The 16,210-nt window shown below is 40.1% G+C and overlaps 1 protein-coding gene across 28 annotated transcripts in view; it reads left to right on the top strand.

Moving 5' to 3' along the window:
• The window catches only part of fnbp1b (formin binding protein 1b), a 39,945-nt gene extending 26,701 nt beyond the window's left edge, over positions 1–13,244 (top strand). For 4 of the 28 annotated variants that reach the window (XM_088280803.1, XM_088280795.1, XM_088280798.1 and 1 more), the window contains 9 exons: positions 337–525; positions 3,982–4,080; positions 6,202–6,216; positions 6,464–6,499; positions 8,981–9,090; positions 9,190–9,322; positions 9,712–9,834; positions 9,912–10,089; positions 11,061–12,204. In XM_088280803.1, coding sequence (XP_088136929.1) covers positions 337–525; positions 3,982–4,080; positions 6,202–6,216; positions 6,464–6,499; positions 8,981–9,090; positions 9,190–9,322; positions 9,712–9,834; positions 9,912–10,089; positions 11,061–11,239 — 1,062 coding nt within the window. In that variant the 3' untranslated portion in view covers positions 11,240–12,204. Of the gene's footprint in view, positions 1–336; positions 526–3,981; positions 4,081–6,201; positions 6,217–6,463; positions 6,500–8,980; positions 9,091–9,189; positions 9,323–9,711; positions 9,835–9,911; positions 10,090–11,060; positions 12,205–12,732 lie in introns of those variants that run through there. The other 24 variants (XM_088280801.1, XM_088280805.1, XM_088280809.1 and 21 more) reach the window with 20 other exon arrangements.
• The last annotated feature ends 2,966 nt before the right edge of the window (positions 13,245–16,210 follow it).

The raw sequence follows: 16,210 nt of genomic DNA, 5'->3' as shown, positions 1-16,210 counted from the left end.
TTTGGTTTTGGGGAATGACATCATCACAGCGCATGGCATCACAATATCATCTTGTCATTGGACATCTACTTAGGCAAGATTTGCTCAAAATGGACACCTGCATGCGCTCGGGCTGCGCTGGCTGCTTGCTTTAACGCACCTCCGCTTTGTCTTCTTTTATATTTTTCCAACCATGATTCCATCGATGACGTCGACGTTCCCCTCACGTTGTTTTGGATTTATTTTTTTGAACGTGTCGAGGAGGTTTATTGATTTTGTGTTCCCCCCCTTCCTTTTCCTTCCGTTGGGATTCTGTACCCCCTCTTCTTCTTCTTCTATGGTTTTCCTTACCGGTAGTTTATGTCCCTGTTAACGTCCCCCCGCCAGCCCCCGCCCGCCCCCCCAGCCTCATCCCCGCCCTCACCCTCTGCTGTTCCCAACGACTCCCAATCTCCCAAGCAGCACAAGGAGCCCCTCTCGCACCGCCTCAACGACTTCATGTCCTCCAAGCCCAAAATGCACTGCCTGCGGAGCCTGAGGCGAGGGGTAAGTGTGCGCGCGAGTGTTTGCGTGTGCGCGTGCGTGCGTGTGTGCGCGCGCCAAGCTTCGTGCATGCTTTTGTGTGTTTCTGCACCTGAGCGCTTCACCTTCCGCACTGTACGGGCCCACAAGGCATCATTACCCACTAAAGTTGGGTCGTTTTCTTTTTTTTGTAGAGAGTACAGGCATTTGTTTTCCATGCAAGTGCACTTTTTCTAATAATATGGTCTTCAATATTTTTCCCCCCAATTTTTTAGCTTACGCAAAGCATTGTTTTTTGTTTTTTTTTTATTTTTTATTGCAATAAAATCTGTGTGGCAAATGCATTTAATTATTCAAATGCAGAGAGCATACAGTTATTTGTGAAAATTCAGTTTGATTAATGTTTTATTTTTTCAGAAAATAGTAATTCCAGTTTTGCCTTACAAACAAATGTGCCAGGCATTTATATGTACAAATTTAGTTTTACATAATAATCCTGATAATTAAATAGATATTTCCACAAAACGTGACCTACTATACTTCTTATTATGTGACAATGTCACAAAAGGAGGTGTTTATTTGAGGCACATTTTTGGTTTTAACTCTTAAAACTTTTTTTTAATGCCTTGACTCATACAGTGCGGTGCAGGTCCTTGTTCTTTTTCTTTTTTTTTTCCTTTCTTGCTTCCCGTTCCCATGAATCAGTGTCGGCTGTCTGATTCACCAGCCATGTCTTCATCTTGTGTCCTCATTTGTAACTCCTCACGACACACCAAACTCCCCTCACCCTTGCCGTGCGCCTTGACAGGAGCATGGAAACATGTTGAGGTTCTTGCTGGAGGCAGATTGTTCATTTCGAAAGGACTGCAGTAATCTCCAGCATATTTGCTGTTCCTCATCACAATTTCACTCATTCATGATTTTTTAGCTCATTCTGAAACGCCAGAAGATGACAGACAATATCACCATCCAAATAGGAAAGTAGTACTGCTGATCCATGGAAGTACGTTGATCAGACTAACTGTATTTGCAAGCTAAGTTTAGCCTGGGTTGTTATGGAGAGTCTTATAAATACACAAAGACTATGATTAGGACATAATAGAAGAAAACCCCCAAAATATATGGATAGGTGAGTTTTTCAGTGACTTTCTGAGGTGATCAAGTGGACTGGCAAATTGTGACCAATGGTTAGGCTGGGGGGGTCACTGTAGCTCATAATTCTGCTTTGTCGGTTATCAGCAGCAGCACCAGTGTCATCGCCTCAGTGGTCGAAACACACCTTCCCGTTCTCCCTCTGGTCGTCTTTGACCTCGGGACTGGGCGTCTGCTCATGTTTTCCTTCCGCCCGATGCAGATATTTTTACACCTAGTGAAATTTCTTTGTTCGGTCATAAAAGATGTTGACGGACCTTTTACAGTTTTTCCCCACTTTATGTAGTGCAGGCTTTTTTGTCCTGGTGAAAATGCGTGGTATTAACAAAAAAATAAAATACAGCTTCTTCATTTAGAAGCATGACATTTAGTTAGCATGTCAAGAAGTCAGCTTCAGGTCAGCTCTTGACCAAACGGCGACCAGTTTATCGTGTTCCCCAACCTTATTGCAGTTTCTATTTCAAAGCTGGCGGCCGTCATTCAAAGTAACAAGAATTGGTGTGAACGTGACGTGTGAAAGGCACAATGCAAAGCGTAGAGGAAACCATTGAACTCTGATAGAAAAGAGAGAAGAAATAAAGGAAGTGAATATTTTTTTTTTTTTTTTTTATGAAGCAGGAAGTGCGAGTTTGTGAAAAGCGGGAAGGGCTGCGACCGTTCTTTGAAAGCGCGATAACCGCTTTTAAATGGGATGCGTTGACAGCCTCCATGCCGATTTTACAGATGGAGATGATTGAAATGAAAACCGCTCGTTTTTCCCATGTGTCCTTTCATCAACTGGAGTCAGCTTGTAGCACTTCATGCCTGATAGCAACTTATCTCTGTTTCGTGTATATCCATGTTTGTCCGTGTTAAAAAGTGTAGGGATGATAGTTTGTTAATTCCACCCCCACTGGCACAAAAAATAATTAATAACTATGTATGCTTTATTGGCGTGCGTATCAGATTCGAGCTGATACAAAGTAAATCCTGGGCTGGAATCTCATATTATATCATTACCAATACATTTTAATTAGTGTGACGCAGCACAGCTGCGTAAGCAAATCAAAAAGAACTGTCATGACCAATAAGTGTTTATTTTTTTCCTTTTTCTTTGATTATTAAGGAGTTAAGACCCAAGTATCAATATCAGGTACCATTATCCATCGCTTTGGCGCCCTCTAGTGGCATTGTCGGGCATTTCAAAAAGCGCAGAAAATGAAAAACAAGAGGTGAAGGTTTTTCAGCAAATAGCTACCACAGAAACAGGGATGGCGGTTCTGGGGGTGAAAGGTTTGGGCGGTATTATAGCCCAGTCACAAAAGTGTGTAGCGGCCGCTGAGGCCCTCCAGCATTTTTTGATATTCTTACATATATTTATGAGTAAATATTTCCCCAAGCCCCCCTTCTACTTCCTGGAGAGAAAAAGTACCAGAGCCGTGCATACGCAGATAAATTGCAATGAAGGGATTTTTTGTAAAGCCAACCGGAAATAGTTGATGAAAGTGTAGTTGTGCTTACAGGAGAGAAAAAGTGATCCATATTGTGGATATATCGACTGATCACCACTAGTAATAAAAAAATTGTGCCAGTGGAGGTGTTGTGTACAGTATAAGGATCCTTTTTTTTTTGGAACACTGTTTGAGCATTTATATGAGTGATCTTGTTCGGTCCAAATTATGGTCCATGAACTAGTACCCTCTTTCGTAGGACAATTCAGTGCAAAGTAGTGCGACTGTTTGATTTCTTTGGTATGTCATTTGTTGAGGTTGAATCAATTAGTCGACTAAGCGACTGCACACTTGCTAATGCTAAAATTTATTTTGCCATTTTTTTAATTTTGGTTTTTCAATCTGCCATTTTACACTTGCGCTATGTGCTATGCCGCAAATCTTTACCTGAAGAGGTCCGTGACGCAAAAAGGTTAGTAGTGTCAATGACATCATTGATTCATTGACTTTCAAGTCAATTACAGAAAACATTTTGTTGTTCAACCCTTGCTAAGGCAAAACTAGAGTGCTAGTGGGCATTTTGGTATTTGCGGGTCCAGGGGGCTACTAGTGCGTGACACATACTACTAGTTGGGTCTCATCTTGTTAATAGTGCAGCACAGTGGATTATATTAGCAAGGTCCGTTGGCATGCTAAGAGGCCAAAAGTGGCGCCATTCGTGAAAAAAAAAATGTAAGGCAGAATCAGTCTACTAGTGTGCTGAATTGTTTCACAAGGCGTGAACTAGTGCATGATATAGAATATTGAAGAAGTGCTCAAATGGTTTTCCGTCAATTCAAATCTTCAGTGTGTCAATTGACATGTGTTCTCTCCGACAACTTTTGATGAACCACCGCAGCAGCAGCAACAATCGCCGCGCTCGCTCGTTTGTCACAAAGAGCTCATGAAGAGGACTCTGGGCCGGCCCACGTATGCTTTCGAAGCCCGGCAGTACGTCGTAAGTTGGTGCGCCACCCTCATAAAGGAGCCACGCTGTCTTTGGGTCTTGATGATCCGGGACAATAGCCTCATCCCACGCATCACATGCGCCGGCTTTGACGTTTCCGCCCGTGTGAAGCGGGGCTGTTTTCCCACCAAACATGGCGTCTCTTGTGTCACGCGCACCATGGGGCACCATGATGATCATCGTGACGATGATGTAATTGCCAGAGGTGGGGGGGCGTGGGGGTTGTCTCGAGTCATATGAGTTGACTCGAGTCGCAACATTTTCGGGTAAACTTGAAAGACTCCACTTAGACTTTGAACCACGTGACACAAAGTCATTTTTTTAATGTACAATTGTCTCATGATTAGACCTGCTTGATTTTTGACACAGTAATTTGAGATTCCCAAAAATAAATTGAGACTTCCATCAATGTGATTTCCTCCCACCTCTGGACTCATGAGCCAACCCAGTGTTGGTCACATTTTTTGGGGCCCCGTAATTGACTTCTGCAGCCTCCCGCAATGTACATGTATATGTGTCTGTCTGACTGCTTAAAAGAATTTAACAATGGCCGGGATAGTTCTACATCTAAAAGCGTCATCGTAACATGGAATTGGAGATTCTGCAGTTCAATACAGTGACCGCTCGCTATTCGCTGAAAATGAGAACCAAGCCCTGTCGCAAATAGTGAAAATCTATGGCAGCAAAACACTACTTTTGTTTAAATGAAGCTACTCATTTAATTTCAACGTGGTTCCTTGGCACCAAGATGCCAGAGATGAGCGTGAGGATAATAAATATTTCTAACAATTTTCATTATTCAGTTGTATCTTTCAGATTCATATGTAATGAAAATGACATAACCAATTATTTGATGAGATAATTAATACAATTAAAATGCATATGTGAAATAGAATTTTACTCTTTTACAAAAACACCCAATTTTATGTGAACATTAGCACTTCCACTTCATTATGAGTAATTAGGACAGCACGACTCTATAGTGCAGCAGGTATTATGCTCCAGATTCGTCGCCAACATGGCGGATGTGTGAAATTCTGTGAATGGATTCGAGGATGATCTCTTCAGTGTGCGCCAGCCTGTAAGATTTGTAACTGGATTAACACCGATACAAACACAACAGCTTCTACAGTCTCGTGTCCTTGTTACTGGGGGACATAAAATGTCTCTCTCTCCATCTGCCACCTTGTTTGGGATCTGCTTGCGTGCTTTTAGCGCCCTCTGCTGTCCAGCGTGTGTCATGGCAGCAGGAAGTAGCGGGCCGCGGGGACATTTTCATGCATTCCTCCTCACCTGCCTTACCCTTTAACTTCCTATCCTTCATCGTTTAGCGCAGAGGTTCTCAAGCTTCCGTCTCGGGGAGACTTTTTCTGATTTCTTTTTTATTTATTTTGCACTAATTAAATACAAGTACTCTGTTTGGCCCTAAAATGGCATAGAAATTAGAAGTTAGGTAGTTTCAGAAAAGAAAGTCATAATGTCACGCTAGCTAACTCATACATTTTGATCTAGACAAAAAATAATTTTGCCGGATAAAAAGTCTTAATCTCACCCCTTTTTTAATAAAAAACATTTTGTTCTGACTTTATTCATGATGACTAGCTAGCTAGCTTGATACTTAGCTAGCTAGCTAGCTAGCTACATAAGCAGACAGCCGTCAGACGGACAGCACTATAGTTCTTGCTCACACTTGCCGTGAGCTGAATTTAAAAAGTTTTTTTTTCAATGCATACAAGAGGCCTTTTTCTCTTAAATATAAAATCCGTCTAATTTTGTAGAATTGCACAATTAAAACTGATCTTTCTTGTGGGCAGCCTAAAGCAATAATTATCTAATCAGCATCTTAAGGGAGAAGAGCTCACCTGTTTTTTTAGCTGTTGAGCACTTAAATGAAATACTGCAATTTCATTTCGCCCAATCTTCACCGTGCAGACCCCCGTGGACCCCAGTTTGAGAACCGCTGCAATTTAGTAGCCGTGAAACTGCCGACGAGCAATTAATGGTTTTTTGAAAAGCCGCAATGTCCCTCCTGTTTCCCTCTTGACGTTGACTGTGTTGTTTCTCTCTTTCCTGCCTCCCCTTTGCCCTTTTCCTTCCTCCCCCACCATGAAGCTTTCTCTCAAGCTGGTAAGCATGACCGTGTAACCGCACCACCGCCACCACCATCATCATCAACGCAGCATGACGCATGTCCACCCCATAACACATCTATCAATAACGCAAGTTGTTGTGCTTTGTTGTTACGTTGGATTTAATGTGCCATAACGACGGGTGTTGTTTCATTCCAGTTTTTTTGTGTGCTTTTATTTGAATTTTATGCCATGGCTGTGTTGTTCCCCCTCATCCCTCTCCCATCCCCTGCTCTGTGGTGCAGCTCACACTCAATTCCCACGTCAGGAATCTCATTGAGGTGACCACGTTTTACTGTTGTTGTTTTTAGCCGCCCACCTAACGGCAAAATACTAACTTTGGATTCGTAGTAGCCAACTGGTGTCCTTGCACTGCATGATTTTTCTTCACTGCTGAGTGTTGTAGCCATCACAGGTGCTGGAGTTTGATTGATTGCGTCACTAGTAGCTAGAATGAATAAATAAAAAAAATAATTGAATATATTAATAGATAAATAAATTATGCATACATGTGAAAATAAAGCCTGCCAACTGACTAAAATTACGGCAGAATTTTCTTTCCAGATTGAAGCTTTAGCGATTCAAAATGTGCAGTCTTCTAAATTGCGATGTCAATTTCACTTGTTCAGCCCTTAAAAAAAGTTTCAATTATTTGCATCAATCTGATAATATTTTTAGAAGCACTAGGCGGAAGTAAAAAGAGGTTCCATTGGCCAGTTATTGCTTTGATGAAACCTACACACAATGACGATAACAAGTTGAAGTTGATTAATCCGCGACCATTATTTGGCAACAATATCACTTCAACATTGCGTGTAGAATAAAAAATAGTCCCATCATTATTATTTAGTTACTAGATAATTGATAAGCGCGCCGCTCCCCTTACTCATAAAAAGAAAAAAATGTATGGGTTGGACTGAAATATGTTTTCTCCAAATTGTATGATTCAATCCTGTAAATTATGAGAAATTAGCGAATGATTTGAAAAAGTATCCTGAACTGCTCACTAGCTTGTGGCGCGTAACCGTATATCGGTACGATCGATAACCAATAAGTTAAGCCAAACTCGACAAACATTTAAACTGCTAGCTCCTGCTAACCCTTAGCCTTTATGCTAAGCTAACACGCTGCAGCTGGTTAGTAGAACAATGCAAATATGAACGCAAATCAACTGCTATTTTTTTTTTTTAATTTTGATCTTGTATATTTGTGCATGTTGCGCATGACAAGTAAAAGTTGGGATCTGTGTTGTGAGAGTGTGCGTGGCATGTCCGGAAAGCGTTGCACGCAACTGTTTGAGCCACTGCGAACTAGATTGGGCTAACTCCATTTTGTTATTTTGGAATTTTAAGTACATAATTGAATCGAGAAAAGAAATTGCGTTGACTCCATTTTTGACACACAGAGGACACTCCATTATTGCACTCTGAATTTTTTTTCACTTTTTTTTTTTAATCTTGGGTGCCAGTGCATCTTCATGTTAGCGAACGTGACCCTCATTGATCACCTTTCAATGAGATACTGAGAAACTGAGACTTGATGGCTTTCAGTTGCGCGGAACCTCTCGTGGCTGCCGTTGGGCAGCATAAAAATGATAACTGTATGACGCTTGCAAAATGACAAAAAATGGAGTAAGCCTACTAATTCTCAATGGGAGAGGTACGGTTGCCATGGTGAGGAAGCATGTGTCGTTCTCCACACTTGTAGTTCCAGCTTTCATACCCTGTGCTGAGCAAATCTCAATGAGATCCAAACCCACCAATCCACATTCCCAGTCTACCGTTAAAGTCTTTATAACGTTTTTTTCCCGCCAAAAAAAGGGATGTCTTAAATTTTCCTAAAAATAAGGCACTTCGAAAAAACACAAAAATCAAGTGATTAACAATCGTTTCTTTGGAAAATAAATTTGTTTGCACTACCTCAATAAATAATTCATACTTGATTGGTGAATCAAAAAACATTTCAATAAATCATAAATGTACATTAAAATGAGGGCAAAATAAATGTAAGCATCCTGTTATTTTGCAGGTCAAATTAAAAAAATAATAATAATAAATTACAAATGAGAGAATATTTTTGGAACATAACCTACTCAGGTCAAATTGACCGAAAAACATTAAAGATGTTAATAATGGGTCAATTTGACCCAGAAAAAAGAATTTAACACAAGGGGTTGAATTAAATTAGAAGCTGTGGTATTAATACAAAAAGCCGTCACACTTGTCACTATGGCTGCGTAATCATCTAAACGAATATTGGAAAAAGGAAATATAAATCGTACTATAACTTATTAATAAACATTTGAATTTACATTGGCAATATCTATTTTTATAAATATAATTTATTCAAAATATATGATTGAGCCCAGATTTCTTCATGCTTTCTCGTCATTAAAAGGGCTCGCAAAATTCTTGATTTGCTTTCATTAATCTGTGCTGTATTTTTTAATACTTGACTGGACGTTGTCAAATAGTTGTAAAAGTGTAGCTTTTTTCCTCATCTCATTCTGCTGGTAATGGACGAATAGGTTGATAGACAAAACATCCCAAAAGTTTTTTTTTTTTTTTTTTTTTAATGAGAGTAAAGCGTAATTAACTTTAAATCTTTTATTTTCCCGAGGAGCCGCCATATCGCCTACAGGTCGCTGCTTCCTAACACTCATCCCTTATGAAGTGACTGCATCTCAAAGGGAAATACCACACCCGACTTACTCATTTTATCCCTCGTAACAAATCCTTTGTTTGTTTTTTACGATCTCTTAGGGTTCCGGTCCCGAGGACTTCAGCCACCTGCCGCCAGAACAGCGTCGAAAGAAGCTGCAGGGCAAGCTCGACGAGCTCAACAAAGACATTCAAAAGGAGACAGACCAGAGGTGCACTGCAAAAAAATTTAAATTGCACCATTTCTGCTTCACTTGTGACACTTGGTGACACTGTGCCCCGCCCTCCTCCGCCTCCTCCTCCTCCTCAAGGGACGCGCTCACCAAAATGAAAGACGTTTACGTGAAGAATCCGCAAATGGGCGACCCCACCAGCGTGGACCCCCGGCTAAACGAGCTCGGGCAGAACATCGAGAAGCTGCAGTTGGAAGTGCAGAAATTTGAGGCGAGTCGCCACGGCAACAGGCACCACTCGCTCTTGCTATTTGGTTTCTCGGAAAGGCAGCCAGCGATTCAAACTTCTCCAGCTGGGCTGCATCCCAAACGAGCGTGCTCCACATCCATATTAGGAGAGCCTGTCCTACTTCAGATGAAACCTTCTCTTTTTTTTTTTTTAGGCTGTCAACACCTTACGCATTAAAACTAAATAATGACAGTGTGCTACATTGTCTACACTTGGGTTATTTTATGTTCATTGTCTACAGTTGTTGATGCTTGGGTTTTGAAAACAAAATGACAAAAGTCCGACTTCCTTTTTTAGCCAGCAGCCTCCAGATTTATGATTATAAGATTGAAGCTCACGGTCATAACATTGTTATTATGACCCCCTTTCAGGGCTGGCTGGCTGAGGTGGAGGATCGGATGCCATCCAAGAGCGACACACATCGGCGAAGTGGACTCTACGAGAGCCACAGCAGCACCACCGTCAACAACAACTGCGCGCAGGACAGAGAGAGGTAAGGTTTACTCATCGGGAACGGTCGGAAGCCACTTTAACAGACGTTCATACCTTTTACTGTCTTTGTGCGTGTTGGCCCTCGAGCAGCCCGGACGGCAGCTACACAGAAGAGCAGAATTCCGAGATTCACGTCAAGGCCAACATCGCCAACGCCAAGCCCCTCGCGGCCAGCACGCCCGAATTCGACGACGAGTTTGACGACGAGGAGTCGCTGCCCACCATCGGGAACTGCAAAGCTTTGTACCCTTTTGATGGTAAGCAAGCGTGGAAGAGATCAGCAGCAGCTCCTGACTTTTTTTGTGCAGACCAAATTTTGTGTGCCTGTGTTAAACTGACTTTTGGGGCAGATGATCTTTAATTTTTTTAAATTGTGTATTTTATGGCTATCTGTCAAACCTGCAGCATGATTCGTTCCACACGCATTAAAAAACTAGAGGAACCCCTGACAGTCGTGTCACTGCTGCCACCTAGTGGTGACAGGAAATGCCCCAAAATGAGTGTTGCATATAAATGAAGCTGCAGATGCTTGGAAGCAAACACGAGGCCTGCTGGTTGTGCTCATGTGACTTGATGGAATGTGAAGAGGAGGAGGAGTGTGACCTTCCTGGTCAGCGTGTGGAGGAGGTGTTGGATGTGAAATGCTCTTTCCTACAGCTGCATGCTTTCAAAAATGTTGCGTGAAGCAGGCGCGCTTCAAAGAAGCGATTTACAAGAGATGTTATCGCAAACGTGATCTAAGGAATTTTTTTTTTCAGAAGAAAGTTTAAAAAAATGTAAAGTTTTAATAAAGTATAAAAAAGTAACAAAATGACAGAAAAACATTGCTAATATATTAAATATAATGACATTTTACAAGGATAAAGTTATATTTTCTGTAGTATTTTTTGAAGAATGAAGTCAACATGAAAGGTTTTACACGATTTTACACAAAGTCAATGTTGTTAAGGTTAATCGATTCATCATCATAATAAAGTCTTAATGTTAACCGTAAAGCTGTAATAAAATAGTAATACAGGAGAAAAAAATCTAAAATAGACATTTTTACCAATAATTTTCAAATGAAATTTTAGTTTGTAGTGTATTAATGTAGAATCCGATTCAATAAAAACATAACAAGTAAAAAGGAACTTTTTAAAAAATATATATATTTCTTTTTTTCAACTCACACTTTTGTGCCGATGAGTTTCTAATCCCTTTTGCTTCCTTTTGGGTGCGTTTGGCGCAGGCCACAACGAGGGCACCATCTCGGTGGCCGAGGGCGAGCTGCTCTACGTCATCGAGGAGGACAAAGGCGACGGCTGGACACGGGTGCGCCGCAACCAAGACGAGGAGGGCTACGTGCCCACGTCCTACGTGGAGGTCTTCTTGGGGACCAATGCCAAAGGTGCTATGACCTACATTTGACTGTCATTAGCCCCCCACTGCCGCTGCCGCTGCCGGCCGCACCCCCCACCGTATTCCTCTGTCGTGCCTCCGAGTCTCACACCACGCACCAAATGAATGTAAACATGTAGCTGTATCCCACTGGAGCGCATGCCAAATGTGATCTGCTGTAAAATGCTCAGATTCAGTGATAAGTAGTAGGGCCCGACCGAAGAATTGCTTGATAAAAATTTTTATTTCTTTTTTTTTTTTTTTACATTATAACAGCGGACAAAGAAAACTATAAAATAATCCCACCGACCGACACGCCCCCAAAATCTGCCCAAACGAAGCCGCAATTTTTTCTCTGTTGTAAAATTAAAGAAATAGTTAAGTCAAATTATTATTTCTTGTTGTAAGCATTAAGGGACATAAAATAGGTTATATATAATTAATTAATCGGCTGATAAATCAATTATCGGGTTTTATCCTGCCAAATATTGGAATTGGCATTGACCTAAAAAATAAATATCCATATCGGTCGGGCCCTTATATGTGAGAAAAGTTATTTTTCTAGGCTCATATGGCAAATTTGTCCTCTCGCATGCTGTGCGCTTTTTATTTGCGAGCTGTCATCTTTTGATAACGATCGCGATCAACGGGTTAGTTAGTTTGGAAGTGAAAAATGCACGCTTTCGCAGCATGAGCTAAGTGTTTGCCAATGCACATATTTGACTTTAGAAAAATATTACGGCTCACCACCAAACAAAAAAAAAAAAATGTCACAACTAATACTGTGTAAATATATTGATGACTTGGTTTTAGGTGAGCACTTTGCTATTATGCTGTTGTATGAAATTATGAAATGTCAACAGGCGACAAGTTGATTGTACCTTCAGCCATTTAGTGGAAAAAGCATTTATCTGCCTGTCACTAGATGTCACAGACCTAGATAGATGAACAAAGATACATTATTTGCTGTCAATAAATAATCATTTTTGGACAAATTAAGTGCAACTGGATAATTGTCGGTAGCATACCGGATGCTCCCACGAGCGATTTTACGAGCCGTGTTAGCTTCACGGGCTAACAATTGTCTTTTTTTGATGGATTTGCTGTTGTTTTTCATGTTTTCTTCTTTTTTTTCCCCCTCACAGCCATTTACTTTTTTTTTTTTTTTTTTATTGTTTCGGTTCATGTGTTTTGTTTCTTGTTGCAAAAAATGTGCAAATCAACTTAGTCAAGTAATGAGGAAAAAAAAACGTTTTTTTTTTTTTTATGAATGTTATTTTTAGATACAAATAAATAGTTCTAAGTATACAAAAATATTTTTTCAACTCAGATAATACAACATTTAATTTTTGGACTGGTAAAAAGTCCAAAATTAGAAATTCAAATTTCAACTGAGATGGTCAAGAGCCACGGCTATCTTCCATTGCATCATTGCACTTGTCGTTTTTTCCGCTCCACCGCCATCTAACATTTCTTTTTTTCTTCTTTGTGTCACTTGTTTTGTTTGTTTATTTCCTGTCCAGATTCCTAAACGAGATGCTGGCTGAGGAAGCGGCAGGGCAAGCGGCCTGGGGGAGAAATCACCCTGTTTCTCTTTAAAAAAAAAAAAAAAGTGGGAGACAGACACTTTAGAAACCATTTTTTTTCCCCTCTCTGCTAACATTGTTTAGCGCTTGTGGCCCCTAACAGCTCGGCTTGGTTAGTTAAGCTTGGCCGCCCGACTAACCCGCAACGGCGTAGTCAGAGAGAGGACGCAGAAGCATCCCACACGGCCGGCAGCCGGACCAAGTGTCGCCACATTTCTCATCACCATCCATCCATCCATCCATCCTGGAGCCAATAGTATGACTAAATAATGTTCCGAAGAATTCGAGAAAAAATGTGGAATATTACCACCTAATTTTCGGAATATTAATATGTTTCATAAAGTGGATGTAAGTCATAATGATTCAACATTTTTAAAAAACAATCGTTATCATTTTACGTACATTTAAAAATTTCCAACTTTTCCTCAAATTATTCAAGTTTATTTTTCCTCATACAACTTCTTTCTAATATAACAATTGTCACCACTTTTTTCTAAAATTACTTGAATTAATTACTTTAAATTAGAAAATTGTACAACGATATTCTCACAGTATTAGAATGTTTCGTATAGTGTTTTACTGACTACAGAATCCTAATAAGGAATTAGGAAGAAAGTTAAGAAAGTATTATGGGAAAATATGTATATATTAATATACATATATTACAAAAAATTGCAGATTTAAGTCGTAATATTCCAACATAAATATTTGTAGTTTCACGAAATGGACAGTGGGAAAATATATTGAGATATCCTTTGTTCTCAAAATATTAGAAAAAGTGACAAATTATTTCTTGTAACGTTAGAAAAAAATGTTCCAATAATCCAACAATGTTACGTCATTCTAATTAAATACGGGGAAAAATTTTGCAAGATGTTACGAGACTTAAATTGTATATTCCATTTAATTCTACCTTTCTATAAATGTGACAAAATAAAATGGTATTGCAAAACTAAGAAATGTCATGCTAATTCTCCAAAAATGTCTATATTTTTGTAATAAAGAAAAAAAGTTGCAACGTTTATATTGTGGTGACAAAAAAGGCACAATATTATGACTTAATTATGTTGCAAAATATACACAAGAAACAATTGTAATTTACGATTGGAAAAATTGACAAGGCTCAAGTGGTGTATTTTCCGAGTGTGTGTGATTGGAGGAGGAGACCTGCTTGGCTCCTCCCACCTCAGGCCGTGCTGTTGGCTTTGTGTTTGTCCTGTCATGTCACCACAATATCATGTCACGTGTGCTCCTCTCGCTTGCCCGTTGCCGGAACGCCCCCCCCCCATCCTCACCTGCACTTAACCCCGCCCCCCTGCAGGATGGCACCTCTACGGCTATCTTTGGCAGCCAATCGTGTCTTGGCGTTGTGGTGTGCCGCATGCTTGCCCTGTCTGCCTCCTCTCGAACCACCGCCCCCCCCCCCCCCCACCCCATCCCAGCCGGCTGTCCCCCATGGGGGTGGGCTTGACTGTGGGTTGTTTCTTTTGATTTTAGTTTTTTTTTTTTTTTTGGGGGGGGGGGGGGGGATCATAATTTTAGTTTATTTTTTATATTTTTTTGGTCCCCCACTCATTTTCTGATAACCTTTTTTTGAGGGGGGGCTATTTTTTTTTTATTTATTTTTTTTTTAAATCGATGGGTTGCCACCCATCATTTCCTGGCAAATCCAGCAAAAACTCCTTTTGGGTTATGTTTTCATTTTTGTTTGTGCCTCCTCCCCCCAACGGCGTCCCCACGTGGGTGTGCCAGCGAGGGTGGGGGTGTCGCCCCTCATTCCCTAAAGTCACCCCCTCAATAAAAGTCATTCAGATGCTCTTTTTCAATTTTCATTTTTTGTTAGCCCTGAAAAGAGCATGCACCCCCCAGATCCCCTCACCTTTTATTTCCCTGCTTGCCTTCAGACCCCCCCCCTCCTCCCCTGGTCCAGTTGAGCCCCCCCCCCCCCCCCCCCCAAGTCTGTGGTGTTGATGACAACATACTGTGAGCCCGCTTTTTCTGTTCAACTGACACTTGCTGTTACCACACTGTCAGACTAAAACCAACCATGATGTCCACCCATCGCAATGGCACATATTTCTTTTATTTGACCTTTTCCAATGATTATCATGATTAAAACTATTATTATTATTGGGAGCAGATGTTAATAGCGTGTTCTGCCATGCAACGGCACTGAAAAACCCACTTTACTGCAAGAGTGTTTTTTTTTGTTGTTAGTTTTGTTTAATTGGCATGTTTGGGATGGATTGCCTTCTGGTGAGGAGCAAAACCACTAGGTGGCGCACTACACTAACTGTACAGCCAGCTAGTAAAATAAAACTGGAGCCAAGGAGTCATCCTGAAAAGAAAAAAAGTAGGAAAGTTTCCAGTGGAAAAAGGTGTGAAGTGTCATGCGAGAAATAGTCGTAATATTACGGGACGTAGAAAGTGGAAAAATATCAGAATTAACCTTTTTTTAAAAGAAATATTTTTAAGATGCTTGAAAATGTAGAATAAAGTTAGACTTTTTTGAGACAATTACCAGAACTGTTATCTTAATTTGAGTTAAAACTGTGGTCTGAAGTTATTTTAAAGAAAAATAATGGAAAACAAAAGTTGTCATGTTTCAAGAAAAGTTGGACAATTCTGACGGTATTAATAGAAAGTAAGTTTATGGAAATGAAAGCTTTAAAAAAAATTTAAACATATCAAATATGGGGCGAAGTGATTTATTTGTGTTTTTAATTTTTGAGGGCATTGAGAAATGTTTTTTTTTTAATAATAAATACATAGAAATGAAAAGAAATGGACTTACAAGTTGTTCTGAATATAAATTAAAATTAATGTTTGTTTTGAAGGGGAAAAAATATAATAAAAATATAATTAAGCAACAATAAATTATATATATATATTTTTTAGAAAGTCTTAAAATAGAGTATTTTTGGAGGAAGAAGAGACGACTTACAGTATAAGTATTTGCAACGTTAGAGTTTACATCTTGATTCTCGTAACAAAAATTCTCGTAATATTACGACTCTTCCAACATACCTTCTGTATTTTTCTTTATTATTTTTTAATGGCGTCCATGTTTGTTCTTTTCGGTGTTACTCCTTGGTCACAACGAACCACTTTTTGCTCCTGGTGGAGATCAAGTTGCGTGTACATTGGAGAGCCAGAAAGTATAAATAATATAAATATAAATATATGGATCAAGATGCAAAAGGAAAAGGTTAGCTATGGGGAAGCGTGGCGCTTTGCAAGCGTCCGCCCACGAAAGATGGTGCGTGTGTGTTTGCTTCTCGTTGCCTATCGGCCAACTTGCTTATGTTTTTGGGAGCGCTGAATACTTTGTATTGTGTTTACTGTGCCAATTAAATATGCCTGAAAATCACGCCGGGTCTTATCTTTTTGCCCCTCTCGTTGCCATGGCAACCGC

The sequence above is a fragment of the Idiotropiscis lumnitzeri genome, chromosome 18 (genome assembly GCF_059441095.1).
Source record: "Idiotropiscis lumnitzeri isolate Australia: NSW breed Sydney's pygmy pipehorse chromosome 18, RoL_Ilum_1.0, whole genome shotgun sequence".
Taxonomy (NCBI): domain Eukaryota; kingdom Metazoa; phylum Chordata; class Actinopteri; order Syngnathiformes; family Syngnathidae; genus Idiotropiscis; species Idiotropiscis lumnitzeri.
This window is presented reverse-complemented; position numbering and strand designations above follow the sequence as displayed.